The 23,604-nt window shown below is 37.0% G+C and overlaps 1 protein-coding gene across 5 annotated transcripts in view; it reads right to left on the reverse strand.

Moving 5' to 3' along the window:
• AGTPBP1 (ATP/GTP binding carboxypeptidase 1) overlaps positions 1-23,604 on the reverse strand; it is a 160,335-nt gene that overhangs the window by 58,747 nt on the left and 77,984 nt on the right. For all 5 annotated transcript variants that reach the window (XM_042963852.1, XM_042963848.1, XM_042963850.1 and 2 more), the window contains 2 exons: positions 19,029-19,145; positions 8,349-9,064 (listed from right to left, as the gene is read on the reverse strand). In XM_042963852.1, coding sequence (XP_042819786.1) covers positions 8,349-9,064; positions 19,029-19,145 — 833 coding nt within the window. The remainder of the gene's footprint in view (positions 1-8,348; positions 9,065-19,028; positions 19,146-23,604) is intronic.

The raw sequence follows: 23,604 nt of genomic DNA on the forward strand, positions 1-23,604 counted from the left end.
GAGATTTTGGATACTAACCCTTTATCTGATATGTCATTGGCAAATAACTTCTCCCATTCTGTCAGTTGCCTTTAAGTTTTGCTGATTGTTTCCTTCGCTGTGCAGAAGCTTATTTTGATGAGGTCCCAATAGTTCATTTTTACTTTTGTTCCCCTTGCCTCTGGAGATTTGTTGAGTAAGAAGTTGCTGCGGCCGAGGTCAAAGAGGTTTTTGCCCGTGTTCTCAACTAGGATTTTGATGGCTTCCTGTCTTATGTTTAGGTCTTTCATCCATTTTGAGTTTATTTTTGTGTATCGGGTAAGAAAGGGTCCAGGTTCAATCTTCTGCATGTTGCTGTCCAGTTTTCCCAACACCATCTGCTGAAGAAACTGTCTTTATTCCATTTGGATATTCTTTCCTGTTTTGTCAAAGATTAGTTGGTCATACGTTTGTGGGTCCATTTGTGGGTTCTCTATTCTGTTCTATTCTGGTTTTGTGCCAGTATCATACCATCTTGACGATTACAGTTTTGTAATACATCCTGAAGTCCAGAATTGTGATGCCTCCAGCTTTGGCTTTCTTCCTCAGGATTGCTTTGGCTATTCACAGTCTTTTCTGGTTCCATACAAATTTTAGGATTGTTTGTTCTAGCTCTGTGAAGAATGCTGGTGTTATTCTGGTAGGGATTGCATTGAATATGTAGATTGCTTTGGGCAGCATCAACATTTTAACAGTGTTTTTTCTTCCAATCAATGATCATGGAATATTTTTCCATTTTGTGTGTGTGCGTGTCTTCTTTAATTTCTTTCACAAGCTTTCTATGGTTTTCAGTGTATAGATTTTTCACTTTAGTTAGGTTTATTCCTAGGTATCTTATGGTTTTTGGTGCAATTGTAAATGGGATAGATTCCTTGATTTCTTTCTGCTGTTTCATTATTGGTGTATAGAAATGCAATCACTTTCTGTGCACTGATTTTATATCCTGTGACTTTGCCGAATTCATGGATCAGTTCTAGCAGGTTTTTTGGTGGAATCTTTTGGGTTTTCCATATAAAGGATCTGCAAAGACTGAAAGTTTGACTTCCTCTTTGCTGATCTGGATGCCTTTTATTTCTTTGTGTTGTCTGATTTCTGAGGCTAAGACTTTCGCTACTATGTTGAATAACAGTGGCAAGAGTGGACATACCTGTTGCGTTCCTGACCTTAGGGGGAAAGCTCTCAGTTTTTCCCCATTGAGGATGATGATATTAGCATTGGGTCTTTCATATATGGCTTTTATGATCTTGAGGTATGATCCTTCTATCTTTCCTTTCTTGAGGGTTTTTATCAAGAAAGGATGATGTATTTTGTCAAATGCTTTCTCTGCATCTTTTGAGAGGATCATGTGGTTCTTGTCCTTTCTTTTATTACTGTGATGTATCACAATGCCTTGCGTGTATTGAACCAGCCCTGCATCCCAGGTATAAATCCCACTTGATCGTGGTGAATAATTCTTTTAACGTATTGTTGGATCCAGCTGGCCAGTATCTCATTGAGAATTTTTGCATCCATGTTCATCAGGGAAATTGGTCTGTAGTTCTTTTTAGTGGGGTCTCTGTCTAGTTTTGGAATCAAGGTAACACTGCCTCACAGAATAAGTTTGGAAGTTTTCCTTCCATTTCTATTTTTTGAAACAGCTTCAAAAGAACAGGTGTTAACTCTTCTTTGAATGTTTGATAGAATTCCCCTGGGAAGCCAACCAGCCCTGGACTCTTGTTTGTTGGGAGATTTTTGATTACTAATTCAATTTCTTTACTGGTTATGGGCCTGTTTTAAAGTTTTTATAGCTTCCTGTTTCAGTTTTGGAAGTTTATGTTTCTAGAAACTTGTCCATTTCTTCCACATTGCCTGATGGGCATATAATTGATCATAATATTCTCTTATTATTGTTTTTATTTCTGCAGTATTGGTTGTAATCTCTCATCTTTTATTGATTTTATTTATTTAGGTCCTTTCCTTTTTCTTTTTGATCAAACTGGCTAGGGACTTATCAATTTTAATAATTCTTTCAAAGAACCAGCTCTTGATTTCACTGATCTCTTCTATTGGGGGGGGGTTGTTTGTTTTGGGTTTTTGTCTTTTGGGGGTTTTTTGTTTTGTTTTGTTTTGTTTTTTGGTTTCGACAGCATTGTTTCTGCTCTAATCTTTATTATTTCCCCTATTCTGCTGGTTTGGGGTTGTTTTTACTCTTCTTTTTCCAGCTCTTTAAGTTGTAAGGTTAGGTTTTGTATCAGAACTTTCTTCCTTTTTTAGGAAGGCCTGAATTGCTATATACTTCCCTCTTATGACCATCTTTGCTGCATCTCAGAGGTCTGGGGCTGTGGGTGTTAGCATTTTCATTGGCGTCCATGTACTTTTTAATTTCCTCTTTTACTTCTTGGCTAAACCATTCATTCTTTAGTAGGATGTTCTTTAATCTCCAAGTATTCTTTTTCTTTCCAAATTTTTTCTCGTGTTTTTGAGTTTCATAGCGCTGTGGTGTGAAAATATGCACAGTACAATCTCAATCTTTTTGTACTTGTTGAGGGCTGATTTATGTCCCAGTATGTGATCTATTCTGGAGAATGTTCCATGTTCACTTGAGAGGAATGTGTATTCTGCTGCTTTAGGATGAAATGTTCTAAATATATCTGTTAAGTCCATCTGGTCCAGTGTGTCATTCAAGGCCATTGTTTCCTTGTTGATTTTCTGCTTAGATGATCTATCCATTGTTGTAATTGGGTGTTGAAGTCCCCTACTATTATGGTATTATTGTCAATGAGTCTTTATTAAAGCGTTTACATTTGTGATTAACTGATTTATATATTTAGGTGCTTCCACATTAGGTGTATAAATGTTTACGATTGTTAGATCTTGGTGGATAGACCCCTTAATTATAATGCATTTATCTCTTGTTACAGTCTTTATTTTAAAATCTAGATAGTCTGATATAAGTATGGCTACTCCAGCTTTCTTTTAGTGACCGTTAGCATGATAAATGGTTCTCCATCCCCTTATTTTCAATCTGAAGGTGTCTTTAGGTCTAACGTGGGTCTCTTGTAAATAGCATATAGATGGATCTCGTTTTCTAATCCATTGTTACCCTTTGTCTTTTGATTGGAGTGTTTAGTTCACTGACATTTACAGTGAGTACTGAAAGATATGAATTTATTGCCAGTGTGTTGCCTATAGAGTTGGAGTCTCTGGTGATGTTCTCTGGTGCTTTCTAGTCTTTGCTGCTTTTGGTCTTTTTTGTTTTGTTTCATCTTTTCTCCCCTCAGAGAGTCTCCCTTAAAATTTCTTGCAGGGCTAGTTTAGTTGTCACAAACTTCTTTAGTTTTTGTTTGTCTGGGAAATTTTTCTCTCTCCTATTTTGAGTGACAGCCTTACTGTAGAAATAATTCTTGGCTGCATATTTTTCCGATTCAGCACATTGAATATATCCTGCCACTCATTTCTGGCCTGCCAAGTTTCTGTGGATAGGTCTGCTGCAGACCTGATCTGGCTTCTCTTATAGGTTAAGGACTTTTTTTTTCCTTGTTGCTTTCATAATTCTTTCCTTGTCTGTGTATTTTGTAAATTTGACTACGATATGCCTTGTTGATGGTTCTTGTTGAATCTAATGGGAGTTCTCTGTGCTTCGTGGATTTTGATATCTGTGTCTTTCCCCAGGTTAGGAAAGTTTTCCACTCTGATTTGCTCACATAAACCTTCTACCCCTTTTTCTCTCTCTTCATCTTCTGGGACTCCTATGATTCTGATGTTATTCCTTTTTAATGAGTCACTGAGTTCTCTAAATCCTATATTGTGCTCTTTTGCCTTAGTTTCCCTCTTTTTTTCTGCTTCATTATTCTCCATAATTTTGTCTTCTCTATCACTGATTTGCTGCTCTACTTCATCCATCCTTGCCGCCATGGCATCCATTCAAGATTCCATCTCTGTTATAGCATTTTTAATTTTGTCCTGACTAGATTTTACTTCTTTTATCTCCGCAGAAAGGGATTCTATGCTTTTTTTCAACCCCAGCTAGTATTCTTATTATAGTGATTCTAAATTCTAGTTCAGACATCTTGCTTGTATCTGTGTTAAGTCCCTGGCTGTCATTTCTTCCTGTTTTTCTTCAGGGGTGAATTCCTTCTTTTCATCATTTTGGAGAAAGAGAATGAACAAAATTTTTAAAATTTATAAATTAAACACAACACAATCAAATAAAGGAAGACAGATCCTAGGTGTGTTTTGGTCTGGTTGTTTAAAGAAGCTTGACAGAATAGAGAAAAAAGGGAAAGAAAAGAGAAAAAGAAAAAAAATTTAAAAAATTTTTAAAAATGTATACAATGAAACAGAATAAAATGAAGTAAAATGGAATGAAAAGTTTACAAAAAAATACAGTAAAAAAATTTTTAATGTTTTTATAAAAACAAAAATACATTTTCTTCTTTTTGTATCTAAGAATAAGAAAAGAAAAAGAGAAAAAAATGAACAGATGGGCCAGCGAACAGAATGAAATTACAGTCAGTTTCCCCTAGAAGTCAAACTATGAAGCATCTTATAGCCTGTACACTAAGCAGGCAGGAAAACTTGTGGTCGTCCTCCAGGGCTTAATTGGTGCAATTGGACAGGGCTTGGTGTAATGGCTCCATTCTCCACTAGGTGGTGCTGCTTAGCTTACTGGGGTGGATCAATGTGGGCACATGCAGGGGTATGTGCCAATGAGGTGAAAATGGTGTCACCCAGTTTCCCAATCACTAGCATCAGAACTCTGTGCTCTCCCCAGGCAGCCATCAGGCAGCTCTCCTTTGTTTCCAGCTTTTGTCCACTCCCTGCTTCTACGCTGTCCATGACCAAGCCATCAACCTGCCAGGCAGCACCTTTCTCTCAAATTTTATCTCAGATGGGGCTGTTTTTCCAAACACCTCACTTCCGAGGGCCCTGCATCTTTGACCTACTCAGACCTTCTGGGGGAGGGCCTCGCTGAGCAATGGCCAGGTGCTGGCTTGCCCCCAGGACCACTTGCACGACCACACCACTGCAGAGACCCAGAGACTGCCTCTGGGTGCCAGCCTGCCCCAGAAAAAGTTTGTGAGATCATGTAGCAGCAGTGGTTCAAGGGACTATGGCAAATCACAACACACACAACTGGCACAAGGTTTCACTGCACCCTAGCGTCCTTGTTCCAACACCAGCAAACGTTGCTGTTCTCTGGGACCTTTTCCCATGGGGACGCCACACAGTCTCCACCAAATGTACTCCCAGCAGGGGAACTGTCTCTCCCCATGTGGCCCAAAGACCCCTCGCACCTCTCTGTCTGCTCCTGGGGATTCATCCTTCCCACCAGAGCACTGCCAGGTATCTATCTGGCTGCGGAGTTTCTGACTCTGCACTCTCCTGTTTATAGAGTCCTAATGGTATTGAAACTCTCTCCTTTCTTCTTTCTCCCTTTCTTGTTCACACCCTTGTGGGTACTTCCACTCTTTCTCTTTCTCTCCAGCTGCTTTGAGGGGGAGTGCTTTTCCTATACTCTCTCACTATCTCTGTCCTCTCTCTGCAAACAAAAACAGCTCCCTACCCTCCACAGCTTCTCTCCCCACCCGTTCACCTCTCCACGCCAGGTACCTGCCAAGGTCCGTGGCTCAAGTTATACAGTTGTTGTGTTAATCCTCATATCAATTTTCTAGGTGTGCAAAATGGTTTGCTGCTGATCTAGTTGCATCTCAGGGACAAGAGAAGCAGAGAGCTTCCATGCTGCTCAATCATCTTGGCTCCACCACACAAAATCCCAAATTTTTAAGTATTAATGTACTATCTACATTGAGATATGAATCTTATAATGGGTTTTTCCCCTTCCAAATGAGGTGGAGAAATTTTTAGTGAAGTTTTATTCATTTATTGTGTTTAAAAAGATTAATGAATAAAAGATCAGTGATAATCATAAAGCAGAAACTCAAAGTAACAAAAACATATTTTCACCAAGTAATTTTAAGAAGTCTAATGCTTCCTTTTTCTGAAAATGATCCTTATTAATTTTGACATTATTCATTTACGGTGTTACTACATTTGAATAAGGACTGGCCTAAAAGTTAGCAAATAATTTACAAAATGCTATCATTTGCCCAAAAAATAACTTGCAGAAGACAAGGCAAATAAGATAAGCAAACCAGAAACAATACCCTCAATGTAGGACTTCAGAAAAAGCAGCATTTCTGACTACTCAGAAATCCTTACTACCTGGCCGATATTGAGTATTTTATTGCAAATACAGAACCATAAAGCCTTCAGACTATGTAGCTACTGGGGTGAAGCAAACTTTTCCTTCAAGGATCAGTTAGTATATATTTTAAGTTTTGCAAGCCACATGTCTCTATGACAACTATTTAACTTTGCCATTGTGGTACCAAAACAGCCAGAGATCATAAACAAATAGAAATGGCTGTGTTCCAAAAAAAAAAAAAAATCTTTATTTATAAACACAAATATGAATGTCATGTAATTTTCATGTGTCACAAAATGTTATTTTCTTTGGATTTTTTTTGAACCATTTAAACACATAAAAACCATTCTTAGCTTGTGGGATGAACATAAACAGGCTATGAGCTGTATCTGACACAATGAGCCATAGTTTGTTAACCATGGTCAAGGTGAATGAAAAACTTTTTTGATCATGACCTGTAAGAAATACATTTTAAAAATCACAGCCCTGGGGCACCAAGGTGGTTCAGTCAGTTAAGCATCTGACTCTTGGTTTTGGCTCAGGTCATGATCTCACAGTTCATGGGAGCCCTGCATCAGGCACTATGCTGTCAGCACAGCCTGTCTCCCTCTCTTTCTGCCCCTCACCCGCTCACGTTCGCTCACTCTCACTCACTCTCTCAAAAATAAACATTAAAAAAAACTCACATCCCTGCATACATGTGAGCACGCGCGCGCGCACACACACACACCCCCACACACCCCCAAAGGTTTATGAAACAATACGTTGCTGCACTACGTGTGACACAGCTACTTTCTCTTATAATACTGGGTACTAATGGGTGTCAATCCACAGTCTGGAGAGAAAATTGGTATCTAGAGAAATTAAGTTATTTTGCTCAAACATACACACACAGAATCAGTGGGACAGCCAAGTCTAGAATCCAAACATTCTGACTTGCTTTTCAGAATACCCCATCCTGCTAGGACACACCACACTGACTCATCACTCTTATCAAGTCAAATTCACTGGTTCCAGTATGGCTGCTACATATGTGTGTTCTTCCAGTCTTAATGTCACTTGAAGGAACAAATGCAGCTCCCCCACAGTTCTTGTGGGCATCTCCTAAGGAGAAACTGAGAAGGCAAACATGAGCAGGCCAAACTTTGTCCCCATCACCGCAACTGTTCTCAGGGCTGCAACTCTGAACAGTGCAGTGTGTGATGCAACCAGTGGATGCCTGGGCACATGCCCACTCCCACACATCTTTCCAGCAAAGTGAGTCCCTGTTCTGATGCTATGTTGTATGTGATTCCACAGCTGTGGGGTCAAGCAGCCAACTGGTAGCATTAAACGTATACTAAGTTGCTAAGTAAAATGATTAATTTATACTATACATTAAATATTTAAAAAATCAATAAGATACAGTTGTTGCTTTAAAAAAGCCTACAGTCCAAGGAAAATCAAATGCCCACAGCAGTGTCTTCCTTTTATCATTACATACTATACTTGTAAGTGCATGTACATGGTTTTAGGTACTGGTAAACCATCATCACAAAACCCTAAAATAATCACTGAAAATAGTCAAGTTGCACCACAAATGTACTTATATGCCAAATATTACTAGTTGGCAATAATGAATACTATTTGTAATTTCTAAAATTAACTGGCAAGATTTAAGAACTATAGCTACTGTTTTTATGAATCCCATATTTTCAACCTGAGTATTTCTAATTTCAATTTTTATAACAAAATAATACTGTCCACATCTCTTTTTAAATCATACAGATTTAGATATATCTAAATCAAGTTCAAATTAAAACCAAATTACTAAATAAATATATATTACTACTAATATTTATTGAAAGTTAGTAAATAATCTGTACTTTCGGATTCCATATGAATAAAAAATTTCTAAATTTCTAAACTGTCCTATGGTCAGGTTTATTATGTTGGCTTCATCTGAATAAGTAACGAGCTTAGAAAATACAGTAACCCATAAGGACCATTTTAAAACAGTGCAAAATTTCCAAAGCAGGATAAAAAATTATAATAACTTTAATTCAGAGTACTTTTCTTCCTAAATACCAAAGCAGTTTTTTGAAGTACGTCTTATATTCTGACAATGGTCCTGCTTAAAAGAAAGAAGAAATCTGAAACTCACCTTTGTACACCGTAAGGTCTTTCTAAGATAGGCTCTTTGAATGGAGGTGGAATGTGACCAAAATAATCAGGATAAGCCACCTCTGAATATTCTGGGACAGACTTTGTATTTTTCACAATCTCAATATAGAGATCTGAGTCGTGGAGTGTGGGTCCATCTGAGACTTCCACTGATGTCTGTTCCACTGATGAAGTAGACTCTGTATCTTCATCATCCTCAGTTTCAACTCCAGTACAACAAAGCTTCCCTAGCTGAACTGTTCTTCCCTCAAACAGAACATTTCCACAAGCAGCCATGTGTGGACAAGATTTAGTGCACGTAAGGACAGTGAGAGGGAGACTGTAGTCCTTCTTCCCTCCTGCGGTAAAACCCGGGCCTGTCTGAGAAGGAAGATTCTGCAACGTAATTCGGTCCAATGCCTTCACAATATCATTGTTTAGGCCCTGGGTGGAAGAAATAGTTCTATTTTGATCACCCGGCTGCTGTTGTGATGTTCTGCCATTATCTTTCATATCTTCTTTTGCCAGATCCATACAGGTAGGTTTCTTATCACCTTCGTCTCCTTTAGGAGACACATGCACCTTCCTTACAACTCCTTTTCTTAAATTGCCTGAATTTCCAGATGCTTCCTCTCCAGCTGTAGGAACAACAATAGGGCCGCGTACTTTCCCCTCAAATACAAAAGGCTTTGGTTCTTTGGAGATTAAATCATAGTCCTTTGAAAATAAAAAAGACATATGATCTTTTAGCTGTAAATATTAAAATGTATTAATAAAATTAAGACTATATTCATTGCATATGCTGCTTCAGAATCTAACATTTGAAAATTATAAAGATGGAGCGCCTGGGTGGCTCAGTCGGTTGAGCATCCGACTTCAGCTCAGGTCATGATCTCACGGTCTGTGAGTTCGAGTCCCCCATCAGGCTCTGTGCTGACAGCTCAGAGCCTGGAGCTGCTTCGGATTCTGTGTCTCCCCTACCCACCCACCTCCCTGTTTCTCCCCCACTCACACTCTGTTTCTCTCTCTCTCTCTCTCTCTCTCTCTCTCTCTCAAAGATAAATAAATATTAAAAAAAAAATTTTTTTTTTAAAAGGAAGCACAACACCCAAACTGTTACTTCAACAACTACAGTGTCTGTTTTGTACCAACCAATGTTTCAGGCTCTTAAGGCCCATCCATCAGCTTAAAAACAAAAACAAATCTTCTTCCCTCCTGCCGCTTACATTCTTTGATGGAAGGAAGGGCGAGGACTGTCAACACAAGTAACAAACATGACACAAATATGAAAACTTAATAGACTAAAGTGTTAATAGCAAGAAGAGGGGGGAGTTGGGTACTGTGGATGGCGAGTGCCAGAGGGAGGAAAAGTGGGCTGCAATTTTAAATGCCATGGATTAGGGAAGCCTGAGAAGATGATACATAAGCAAAGGCAGGAAGGACTGCCACCCACATGCCCTAGAGAAGAAGGGTGCTTGGTGTATGCAGAGAACAGCAAGGAGGTTAGGATGGCTGGAACAGAATGAACAAGATGGATTCTAAGATGTAAAAGAGGACCAGATACTGTAGGGCTTGGCAGGCTATTGTAAGAATTTTGGTTTTTACTGTGAATGACACTGGGAGCCAGTGGAGGGTTTAGGGAAGAGGAGTGCCATGACACAGGACTTACACTGAGAAAAAAAAACAAAACAAAATAGAACCTGTAAGTACAGAGTGTCTTAACCACCTGCAGTACAGGGTTTCTTAACCAAAGGGGTAAGACATTTGATCTAAATAATTATTCTTTGGTTTTGGTTCTATGTTTCAGGGGCCGGGGCTAGCAAGATAGGGGGCACCATCTTGTGCACGGTAAGATGTCTAGCAGCAACCCTGGCCTCCCTCCTCTGTACACGCTAGATGCCAACAGTATCCTCACCCATTTGTGATCGCCCAAAATGTCTCCAGACATTGTCAAATATCCCCTGGAGACAAAATCATCCCAGTTGAGAACCACTGCTCTAGTGTCCTTCTGAGAACAGACTAAGGAGGGGAGAGTAGAAACAGAGGACAAATTAAGAGTCTGGGCAAGTTGGTAAGAGGGGGTTGGATTCTAAATGCACCATGAGGCAGAACTGACATGATACTGTAAAAGACCAGATACAGGACAGAAGGGACAGAGAGGTATCATACACGGTGCCCAAGTGTTTGCCTGAATAAATGAAAAGCATCAGGAGTTTAGCTCTGAGATGTTAAGTGTGAGCTATTCACAGCTAGTCAAGCGTGTAAAGTAGGCAACTGGACATATATGAGTCTAGAATTCAGAAGAAATGCCCATCCAGAAGATTTAAATCTGCGAATCATTAGCATACAGATATCATTTCAAGCCATGAGGCTGGAGATCTTCAATGAAAAGAACTAGAGAAGAGAAGAAGACTGAACTTTGGGTCACTATCATCTACAGAGGTTGAGGGGATGAAAATAAAGCTTTAGAGGAGATGGAGAAGGAAAAGCCAGTCGGGAAAGACAAACACCAGGAAAGAAAAGTGTCCTGGAAGCCAAGTTTAAAAAAAGGATGTCACTGACAGGTCAAGTAGCCTTTTCTCTTTTTACACTTACAAAAATATTTTTTGTGTCTATATCTTATGTAGACTCTACCAAAGAAATATACCACAACTGATTTAACTTTTATTCTACTGTTGGGCATTAAATTTTTTATTCAACAGAGGATTTAAACAAACATATAAACAAAGTATATATTTAAGCCATTTCCACAATTTTGCTATTATAAAAAAATCTCTAAAGAACATCTTTTTGCATAAAACTTTTTGTTTAGGATGACGTCCTAAGCACTGAAATGGAATTACAGGGTCACATAACTATAATCAATTTTAATGTTTAATACAAATTCTCCAAATACTCTCCAAAATACTTATCCAAGTGTACATTCCCAGTACCTGTGTATGAAATTATCTATTTCAACTGCTCTCTTCCTTGCCAACATCAAGTACTATAGTTTTAAAACACTTTTCCAAAAGGGACAGATAAGAAGTACTGTCTAATGCTATTTTAATTTGAATTTCCCTATGAGAAAAGCAAAAAAAAAAAAAAAAAATCTATACATCTGTTAACTGGTTTAATCCTTCATACGTAATTTATTTGTTCTTGAAATACAGGGTTTTTCTTATATTGCATAAATTCCTACATTACACACACAAACACCCCAATCCTCCATGTAACCTATCTTTGCAAATATTTTTCTGAATTTGCAATTCATCTTTTAACTTTAGCTTCTTTATACACATTATGTGGTAAAAATTAAGAATCTTTTCCTTTGTGATTCATTCTTTAAATGCCCACTGCATATAAACCAAGGACCTTAAGACGATTCACTCTCAGCCCCTACACAATGTCTAATCCAAGGAGATTAGACAGTGGAGGCACAAAGGAGGTGGTAGAGGTAGGTGGCTCTCCATTAAAAGTGTTGAAAGCAAGTGAACTTGCATTTAAAGACTAACATACAAAGAACACTGCTACATAAGTGGTATTTTGTATTGAGATGTCATTTTGATCCAGGATGTTACTTCAGTATCAAACTCAGTATGCAGCACCTGAAGCTTTTCCATAAACAAATAGGGGTATAATATGAAAGCTGCTTTTCTTAAAGAGTAAAAGTACATTCCATGTACATAAATGCATTTAAAACAGTAAGTTGAGGCAAACAGTTAAGAGGTTTTATTCTTAGAACAGTAAGTTAACCATAAATATTTTAATGTTAGTTTACTCATCTATGATCTGGGGTCATGCTGAAGTGAGAAAACGTCCCCCTAAGTACAATTGAATGCATGAAGGAAAAAAAACCACTAAAAATAGTAATTTCATCTACAATCTTCAGATCACCCTTATAATGTATTATGGGCCCATTTCTCCTGAAATACCTTAAACTGAAGTGGTCTCCCCTTTTTTGGAGCTTTTGTAGTTAATTTTAATTTTGACTATGGTTTGGAAAAGAGGGGTTGCCTATTTAGATAGGAAGGCTAGTTTTTCCATAAAACAAATGTTTATTTTATGTTAAAGATACCACTGTACTTGTTTTACACTATTTGTATACATGTGGTGGTATTAATGCTGAACTGTAAAATATAAAATTATAATGTGATCCTGTAATTCTAAAAAACAAGAGCAACAAAAACTCTGTTTGAAATACGGTGGGCTAGATATCCACCCACAGAAACACTTACAATTGTTGGATATTAAAATATTTTAAGTACCACAACAAGTGGATAAGACAGCAAAAATAAAGAGCAAAGGGTAAATGATGACGGGATCCCAAAGTGGTAAGACTAAATGGCCTTCACTTGGAAAATATCTGCTAAAACAGGAGACCTGGGGGTTTAGGTTTTCCCATTTCAGAGTATAAAGAATAGAAGACTATCCCAGAACCTGCATAAGGTGGGGACTCTACCAGAAGATCCTTCTCCCATAAAGATGAAACCCCCAGAGAACTAACTTTCGATATGGGGGCCCTAAAAATACCCCCACCAGAAAACAAACAGCAAGGAAAACCAACTGTCTCAAACCTGGGCACTAAGAGAATGAAAAATATCACTACCCATAAGTTATAAATTGATATCAAAAGCCTGCCATCACATCACACAGACTGCAGCCTGAACTCACGTATCTGAGTGGTCCAAAAACCCTTCAGAAGGAATGTAACCTATTAAGAGTGCCTATCAAAAGTAATAAACAACAACTTCTGGAGTTTCCGCATAAGTTCCACAAACAGAATTGTAAAGAAAATGACCAGCTCATAGGGAAAAAAACAAAAACAAAAATACAACTAAATGAAAAATTAAACAAGTAGAAGAGAAGGAACTAAAACAAACAGATGTGGAAAAAGACCTGCAAGAACTTCAGACACTAATATTATAACACTAATTAAATGACTATATTTAATATGTTCAAAGAAATAAAAGACAAGAAGCAAGAAGCTTAACAATGATGAAACAGATTTTTTTTTAAACCTTCCAAACCCCCCCGCAAAAAAACAAATCTGGATGCCTAGTGGATGCTTGTAACAACCAATCAGAGCCAAAAATAAAATTAGGGAACTGGCAGACTGTTTTAAGGAATGTAGTTGACTATAGCATAGAGAAAGAGAAGGAAAACATGAAAAAGAGTTAAAAGATATGGGAAGAAAGTAAAAAAGTCTATGTCTAGGGGCACCTGGGTGGCTCAGTCGGTTGAGTCCAACTTCGGTTCAGGTCATGATCTCACAGTTCATAGGTGTGGGCTCGAGCCCCGTGTCAGACTCTGTGCTGACAGCTCAGGGCCTAGAGCCTGCTTCAGATTCTGTGTCTCCCTCTCTCTCTGCTCCTCCCCCTGTTCGTGCTCTGTCTCTGTATCTCTCTCTCTCTCAAAAATGAATAAACATTAAACAAAAAAGTTTTTAAGTCTACATCCAATTAGTAATGCCAAAAGAAAAGAGAGAAGAAAAGGGAAAGAGGCAGTATCTGAAGGAGAGAGAGAGTTCTTCCAAACCCTAAACGAAAACAACTCAGAGATTCCAAAACACAGCAAATCCCATATAAGATTTAAATAAGAATACCTGCCCTTAGTCAACATTATTGGGAAACTGCAGAGCAGGAAGCTAAAGAAATGATCTTGAAAGTCACCAGAAACAATGTGTTGTACAGTGAAAACATACACTTCCTATACATACTACCCAGCAATTTCACTCATAGGTATCTACCCAAGAGAAATGAAGGCAAATTTCCACAAAAAGCTTTTTACACAGGTGCTAATCTCAATTTTATTCACAGTGGACCCAAACTGCAAGCATTCCAATACTCATCAAGTGAACAGATAGAGAAACCATGGTACATTCATACAATGAAATATTACTTAGCAATAAGGAAAGAGCCACTGATATACGCAGTAACATCAGTGAACCTCAAAACCATAAGATGAGCACAGAAACCTTACACCAGAGCACATTCATGCAGGATTGCAGTGACGAGAAGTTCTAGAACAGACAAATTAACCTACAGTGACAGAGAGCAGATCAGCTGTTACCTGGGCAGGAGATGAAGAGACTGACCACACAGGGGCCCAGGGAGATATCTGGGGTGACAGAAAGAATTTCATTATCTTGGCTGGGTGGGTAGTTGCACAGTAATTCGTCAAAACTCACTGGACTTAAAGATGAGTATTTACTGCATATAGATTATATTTCAATATTTCAATAAAGCTGATTCCTAAAAATTAGCCAGAGAAAGAAACTAACTTCAAGAATGATTACAAAGTAAAAGCGCTTTTAGAGACACACTAAAAGGTGTATTTCAGGCAGAAGGAAAGTAATTCAGACTAAAGGTCTGAGAAACAATAAGAAATGAAAAACAAAATAGTAAAAATGTGAGTAAATCTTAAACACTGAATGTAAAGCACAAAGCAGTACCATACACAATGATTTTTTAAAAGCTAGAGTTAAAATGTAAATTAAAAGTGTATACACTGGTTTGGGAAGTGATGATACTTAAAAGTATTCCAAGTTTCCCCTTGTAATTAAGAGAAAAAAGAAAGGTCCTGATTAACTTCTGAATAGTAAAAACTTACATCAAGAGTAACTAGAATTTCTGCATGTATGTCAATACTCAAACTTATACTTTAAAGGAATGGAGTTTATTATATGTAAATTACACCTCAATAGAGCTGATTAAAATAAAAAATAACAAGACTAGAGCTTTCAAATGAATAAGCGTGAAAAAGTGAAACAAAAAATAGTCAATCCAAATGAAGGCCAAACAAAAGACAAAGATACAGAGATGAAACAAAATCTGATCTCATAAATATAAATCTAAATAGAGTAATAGTTATATGTAAATGAACTGAATGCTCCAGTTAAATGGCAGCCTCAGACTTTTTAAAAATCCAACTGTATGCTGTTTAAAAGATACATGTCTAAAGATATCAAAAAGTTCAAAGCAAAAGGCTTTAAAAAGATACCGGGCAGCTCATCAAAATTAATTTAGCTACATTAATAACTTTCTAAACTTTTTTGCCTTAAATGTCTTAGAGACTTTATAGTATCAATAACTTTATAACCATTAACAGTTCATTTCAGAGGGAACAGAAATCAATATATACTCGTATGCCTCCAAAAACATTTAACAAAACTGACCTACAAAACGGAGACGCATTTGCAATCACAGCGAGAAATTTCTAACACATTTTTCACAGTAATTGATAGCACTGGAATAAAAAGCCTTAAGTACAGAAAAGATCTTCTCAACATGATGAACAATCCTGTCACAGTGTCCAAACCCACAACCGTGCCTAACAGGTGCAGAATTATTTTCAAGGGTACAAGAAGTAGTAACGAAAATTGACTAAATTCAAAGCCATAAAAGAAGCCTCAAAAAATTCAAGAGATTCTAATCATAAAGAATGTCCTCTTCTGCCACAGTATGCCAGATAAATAAAAAGATAAATACAAAATTGGGAAAGCCAACTTTCACATTATCAACAGATGAAAGAAAAAAATCATAATGGAAATAAAGTTTCCAAACAAAGTTAATGAAAATACTAAATATCAAAACATGTGTAATGTAGCTAAAACAGTAATTAGAGGGAAATCTGTAGCTTAAAATTTTAAATACAGTACTAAAAAAGAAGACTAAAAATTACTGGATGCCTATCTTAAAATAATAATATAACAAAAAAGAGCAAAAGCAGGAAAATCAAGAGATGACACTGTGAGCCTACCATTTAAAAATATGGGGATTAGTGTCAAAAACATGCTAAAAGTGATGGTAGGAAACAGTAGTGGGAAAGGGACCCAGTTTTTCCTGATTAAATTAGGTAAAGCTATGTGACTCTTTAAACTCTGTCCATACATAACTTTAATAAAAATTTAAAACCAAAATAAGAAGAGGAAAAAAAGAAAAACAAAAGTAACAGAAGTCCATATGGTAACCGTCATCATGCCACCACAAATACATGAAAAAAGAGCTGTGACAATTCAGAATTTTGACACTTCCCATATTCTGCCATTAAGAAACAAAAGCAAATAAAACTGTAACTGTCACTATGAATAAATAATCATAGTTTTAAAAAGGTCCCTCAAAAGTCTGTTGATAATTACTTTAACACTTCTACAAGTTGCCTTCAAATGTATTCAATTTGCCTCCATCTGGCCACTGAATAGTAGCCTTAACACATCTGGAAGCAAAGTGGGTGGTGTTCAGAATTCTAACAAATGCACCAAGTAATTTTAAACTCCAATGGTTGATACTGAAAATGACATGTAAATCCAAATGGAAAAAGTCATTTAAAAAGTTGAAATTAATTTCATTTGTGTTTAATATCTCATGATCTGCCAGTATCTGATAAGATGATGGCTGAAAAAATTCTTTGAAACACTTCTTATCTGGAACCAACCAATATTTTTAATTCTCTAAAATGTATCACTTAAATACTGCTGCTTAGATACAGCTCCAACACACAATTCAAAAAATAGAGATTAATGTATCCTAAAGATGCATTCATCTGAAATTTAAAAATGAGAAAGACAGTCAACTGCCAACACAGCTACTTTAGAAATAACTGTCCAGTTGTGTAAGTAAAAGACCATGTGCTATTCCTGTAACACACGCCACAGAAATACAGTTAACTATTCTACACTATACTTGGTGGCAAAATAGAGAACACATGGATAAATACGTATTGACTGAAATACTTGAAATAGCTTCTTTTGCTTACACATAATAAAAAGGAGTAAGTTACTTGGGAAGACTTTTCAGAGCACTTACACTCTGACAAACCCGTCTTTACCATCCGATCCTGGCCAAGTCAGACCACAAGTAGGAACCCACTTCTATGAGCAGCCAAACTAAAGGACAAGCTGACCAGCTGTTAGGTGCCAAGCAGGAAACCATCAAGGGTAGCCTATTCTGGGTGATGAATTAACAGGCAGATATACAAGAACTCACCATCGTAGCCTACAAGAAAGAAGTAGCCTGCGAAAGAATGAGAACCAAAATCCTGGCCTTGACACCCGTTAAAAAATTATTTTTCTTTATTCACACATCAAAACTCCTACCATTTTTAATCATGTTATATAGTTCCTATACACACACAGAAAAGAAAGAAGAAATTCCTTCCCCAAATTCCTTCTGCAGTATTTTTCTGCTTTGAGGTAGCACTATCTGTCACCTCCCAGGTGTTATTTTTAAGCAGTTCTTAGCTGGGCACAAAGATGTTTAAAGAACAGCCATACATCTAGTAGGTTCAGTACCCTTTCCCAAACGCCTCCTCCTGTCTTCTTCTTTTTCTCTTTTTGACAAATACCATTCTCCTTTACTCCTGCCTTCTTTCTAGTCCGCCTGATTTTAGAGTACCTTCCAACATCCCTCAAATCTTTGCGAGCACCGAGGAAATGGCGGGGGTGCGGGGGGCGGCGGGGAGCAACTAGAGGCTGTTCCTATTGCGTCCCAAGCTCGTTAAGATCCCAAAGAGAACCCTGAAGAATGAGCACGGTGAGTGTCAACACCACTAACCCGGATTGTTTCTGATACGCACAGTACATACAGTACAGTGCTGTATACGTATTTTCTCTTCCTTATGATTTTCTTAAAGACATTTTCTTTCTTGTAGCTTGCTGTATTTGTACGAACCCGGTATACAATACATACAGCATACAAAATGTGTTCATCAACTGCTTCTATTATCAGTAAGGATTCCAGTCAACAGGAGGCTATTAAGTAGTTAAGTTTTGGGGGAATCAAAAGTTATACATGCACTTTTTACTCCGTTCAGAGACTGACACCTCCAACCCCCACATTTTTCAAGGATCAACTGTTTTTCTTTTTTTTATTTCTCATACATAACTTCATATTAAAGTCTTTTTCTTTAGGCAACTAAGAATTATAATGGAAATAAATGGGTTTATGGGGTATGGGGCTTGTAGTAAGAGCTGAATAAATCTGAGATTATCTGGTTCACCCTTTATTTTACAGTTTAAGATTCTGGGCAATTTCAGGGACTTACTCAAGGACCCACCACAGGCAGGCAGCTGAGTGGGAATAAGAAACTAAACCTACTAATCACCATCAATTCAATCAGGTTTACCTACTACGTAACCCATGCTATGTACGCACACTCCAGTAAATAAATGAGGGTAAGAAATGTTAACAAGAAGTCACTCTCCCTGTGAACCAAATCAGATATAAAGACTTCAAGTTGTCCTCCCCACCCCCCACGCCCCGTCCCGTTACATGGAAACCTCCAGGAAACACAACAAGCAGACTACAGTTTTAATTTAGCACTTTCTTAGCTCTTGTCTCCCCTTCAGTTGGATGCAACTGCTACAAAGATGACTTTAATGTCAGATTCTGAAATGCCATTTTAAAGATTATTTTTTTACAAAGAGTAAGAAACTATGCCAATTAGAGCAATGAGCCAAAGTGATGAAAAAACTTTTAAGCCAGCCCAAAAACTAAATGAGCTGGTCCCCTCATTTTATAAATAAGCAGTTTGCAGCTCAGAATGCTAAAGCAGCAGTCCAATGTCACTCAGAAAGGCAATATTACTTTCACATTTTAGAAACAGGAAGGAGAAGGAAACCAGTGATTATAAGCCTAAGGAAGAAATAAAAAAGAATTTTTTCTTAAAATCAATTAAGATGCTGTATTTTCCATATTTATACCTGAAAATCATCAACAAGCTCAGGGAAAAGGTGTTCATACATTTTAAGTTCTTCTATCGTTCGTCCTGGTTCCTGCTGGGGTTTTAGCTTGTTAATATCCGTTTCAATATCATCATTCTGAAATAATAAAAATGTCACCAGTTAAGAAAAAGTTACAGAATATAATTCAGACTAAAATTTTCCAAATTATTAATCACATGTAGAGAATAATCACTGAATAAAAGCTGTATAAATTAAAATGTGCTTGTATTTTTGCTTCATTGTTGCACATTTCATTGTTTTGGTTGTTTTATTGTGTTAAAGGTTACTCTAATAGAACACAGTATTTGGGCACCTCAAGATGGAAAACCTAGCATCAAGATCCAGACTAAAGTATGCCCTCCTGAATTGTCAAAATTTTATTCACATTTAAGGGCGGTAAAACTTAAAACTAAATTGAAAAATATAAATACAAGATAGTGGTGGTGATAATCATAACATTTACTAAGCAGTGAAAATGTGTGAAGCGCTAAGGGTTTTACATAATTTAATCTGCGCAAGAACACTATGAGGTAGATAACATTATTACCTCCCTTTGACTGAAGAGGAAACGGAGGTAGAGAGAGGGTTAAGTGGCTTGCTCAAAATTACACAGCACGCAAAGAGAACAGCCAGGATGTAAAATTCATCATTGATTTCAGAGCATACACTGTTGCTCAATGGACTGCCTCAAGACAAATTAATGATTATACCGTCCTCTTGTATTCCTTGGTCAATAATTTCCCTTAGAAAAGCTCAGTGTCACCATTCACTTTGTTTTTCAGGGGGAAAAAAGTGAAAAGTTGAACAACAACCAGAAATGATTTTCATGCCCTTTTAAGAAAGAAGAGGGTAAATTTAAAGGAGAGGTCTGACCTTAGGAAAACAGGATATGCATCCGGGATTAATTTTATCTGTATCTGCTCAAAGACCAGAAGTACACTGTGACAGAAGGACAAGTGTCAGTTTACCTACTACCCAAGCTATTCTCACCAAATGTGGCCTCACACAAATACAAACTTACCACCACCTTCACTGCAAAAGAGAGATGTAAGATTTGTCTGCAATGGGCATTCATTTTTAACTTTGCATTTACCTTACTATCAGAGTGAACTTACTTTTAGCCTTAAATTTATTCTACCATGCCCCAATTCTTACAATACTTTCTATACGTGTATATGCATATACACAGTCTCCATAGACTCTATGTACATATTTCATAGTAAGTAATTTAAAAGGAAAAACATACTATGTATTTCTCACATTTTATATTCAGGAACTTAGCTATCCCTTCCTTGTATAACCAACAAAAAGATTTTCTCCATTGCCAGAAATAATAAACACTATGTGTATTTAAAGAGTATCATGATAATTACTGTATCATTATTATATAATTATTAGTACTTGAATACGTAATTTCATGTGCCTTCAAATTATTAATTGACGAATCAAAATATATAATTTCCTTGATTGGCACCTAATAGAGAATGCTTTTAAAATAACAAAAAGTTTACAAAAGTATTCTTTCTCTAAACATACTAGAATTCAATATTCAATACTTTGTGAAAATTAAGCCTTAGAGATTGGCTCTCTACTTTCAAAAAAATAATAATAATTTATCTGTAAAACAGTCATTGTGGACCAAAAAAAACTGTACTTTGAGAGGTCAACAGCAGGAAATTCTGTGTTTTGGTTTAGGGAAAAACAAAGATGAAGAGCTACTGACAGCCTCAGGGAAAAACAACAACAACAACAACTGTCTATCACTCCTTAAAGTTCTTCTAAAGTAAAGGAGAGGGAAAAAACACATTCAAGTGTGTATACTGACAAGTCCTGGCTCTCTGGAAATGAGTCTTCTAAACCTCCAGGTTTCTATAAATGCTCCAAGCTGAAACATCTGGGGTAAAGAGAATAGGGAATGGGATTCTATGGTGAGGGAAAAAAAAAGTCTCTATGAGTATAAACACAATGGAACACAAATAAATATTAAACTCAATGCATATATCAGGTTCACCTGACAAGGAAAGAAGTAATGGGATTTAGAATAAAAGGAAAAATTAAGTTTTACTAAATATGTAACTGCCAAAGACAGTAAGAGGCAGACTGTGGTAAAGAAGAAAAATAAGAGAACTCAGTAGTCTCAAAGAGTCAACAATTCTGTAGCCCTTTAAAAATAAACAAATAACATTTTGGTATAGCATGGTGGTAAAGAAAGCTGACATTCACATCCGACTGCTTTATTCTGAATCCTGTCCCCCCTCTTATAAGCTACATTAGTAATCTTTTTGTGCCTCCTTCTTCTGATTATTAGCCATGTAAAGCAGAGGTAATTAATACCATGTAACTTAGAGGACTGAGATGAGGCTTTATAGTTACTATATGTAAAGAGCATGGATTAGCATAAATGGTAAATTCAAGTGGTAACTAGACTTACCATGGTGAACATTTCATAGTGTCAAATCACTATGCTGTATACCTGAAACTAATAAAATAGTGTATGTCATAGTATACTTCAATTTTTAAAAAAAAGCACAGGCGCCTGGATGGCTCAGTCGGTTAAGCATCCAACTCTTGATTCCGGCTCAGGTCGTGATCTCACGCTTTGTGAATTTGAGCCGCACATCGGGCTCTGTGCTGATGGTGCAGAGCCTGCTTGGAATTCTCTGTCTCCCTCTCCACCCCTACCCCAGTCGTGCTCACTCTCTCTCAAAATAAATAAATAAACTTAAAAAAAATTAAAAAGAGCATGGACTAACAGAAGATTGGGGTTCAATAAATTCATTCTATTATTTTTTATTATTACAACTGCTGTGTTAAGGTAAAGTGGGGGAAATGTGAGCAATCATGGACATTCCAGTGAGTAAGACAGCCAACAACTGTATTTTCCAAAGATGTGAATGTCACAAAAGAGAAATAAATATGTGAAAATGTTTTAAATTAAAGGAGATCTAAGGGACAAGATAATTAAACACAATACCTGATGTTAGCACTAGAGAGAGGAAAAAAAAAAAAATACTAGAGAGAGGAAAAAAAGTGTCATAAAGGACATTTATTAGATCAGCTGACGGTCAAATATGGATGGTAGATTAGATAAAAATGTTCTATCACTATAAATTTATGAAGTTAATAACTGCATTGTAGTTATGTAAGAGAGTATCACTATTCTTAGGAAATATACACTGACATATTTAGGGGTATAGGACCATGATACCTAATATACATAACTTTACTCTCATATGATTTTTTAAAAAAATTTTAAGTAATGTATTCATGCATCTACACTGACAATTTCCAAGGAGCAAAATAGAATCATTGTTATAATTCCTATTGAGTTCTATTTTCCCACCAATCTCTCTGTCTTTACATCTGTAGTGATCCCAATAACAGATATTTTAATGAGGACCCTGAATCATAAAGAACGAATTATACTCAACATACTATGTTTTTAATAACATGGAAACACACAGCACATAAAAGTTTCTATCAAAATATAATACTTGAAATCATAAATTTAGTGTCAATCTGAAAAATTTTACTATCCTTAAACACTCACTTCCCAAAGAATCCAAACAGGTGATTTTTCCTATTATCTAAGGAACACTTTATATAACAGAATCTAAATTCTCATCCCATAGTTCTTTCACTTCCATCAAGTCCCGAACCACAATCACACAGTTAGCCCAGATTTTTTGCCTTGACCATCAGAGCCTGCATGAGTTTTCTTCTTTGCAGCTTCTTGAGGTAAGAATGTAGACCATCATGCTGTCCAGATTGGCTAACTTGACATTTCTGCCAAAGCCTGCCTTGGTGATCACAGTTGGTGATAATAAAACTGGTTCTCCATCTCCTATTAAGATGGAAATCTCAGGGTGCCTGGGTGGCTCAGCTGGTTAAGCATCCAACTTTGGCTTAGGTCATGATCTCGGGGTTCATGAGTTGGAGCCCATCAGGCTCTGTGCTGACAGCTCAGAGCCTGGAGCCTGCTTCGGAGTCTGTGTCTCTCTCTCTACCCCTCTCCCACTCACGCTCTGTCTTTCTCAAAAATAAACAAACATTAAAAAAAAAAATTAAAAAAAAAAAAAAAAGGTGGAAATCTCCCTCCTTAGATTCTATCTCCAGAGGGGGTCAAATACGCAGTGTACCCAATTTTGATGTAACATTTCAAGACAAAAAGGTGCAAGCAGGCAAAGGTCAAATGAATCCCTCCCCATATGCCAAAAAAGCACTAAGTTGAACAGCTGAAAACTGAAAGAGTTAAACAGATACTTTTCCAAAGATACTAAAACAACCCCCTCTAACACTAAATAAAGCAAATATAGTCACTATACTTCTAGGGGTGCCACCAAATTCTGAAAACTCCCGTGCCTTTTCACTTAATATCACATGACAATATTTTTCATCTAGTCTCAATTCAATAAATACTTTTGTCCATTTTCTTCTCCAATTACCTAAAACCTAAGAATCATCATGTAGACACTAATTCTTACCAAAGAGCCAGCAGTTACAGATTATTTTCCTACTATTTTGATATCTCCAAAAGATTGCTGAAAGAGGAACA

Source organism: Panthera tigris, chromosome D4 (assembly GCF_018350195.1).
Source record: "Panthera tigris isolate Pti1 chromosome D4, P.tigris_Pti1_mat1.1, whole genome shotgun sequence".
Lineage (NCBI taxonomy): Eukaryota > Metazoa > Chordata > Mammalia > Carnivora > Felidae > Panthera > Panthera tigris.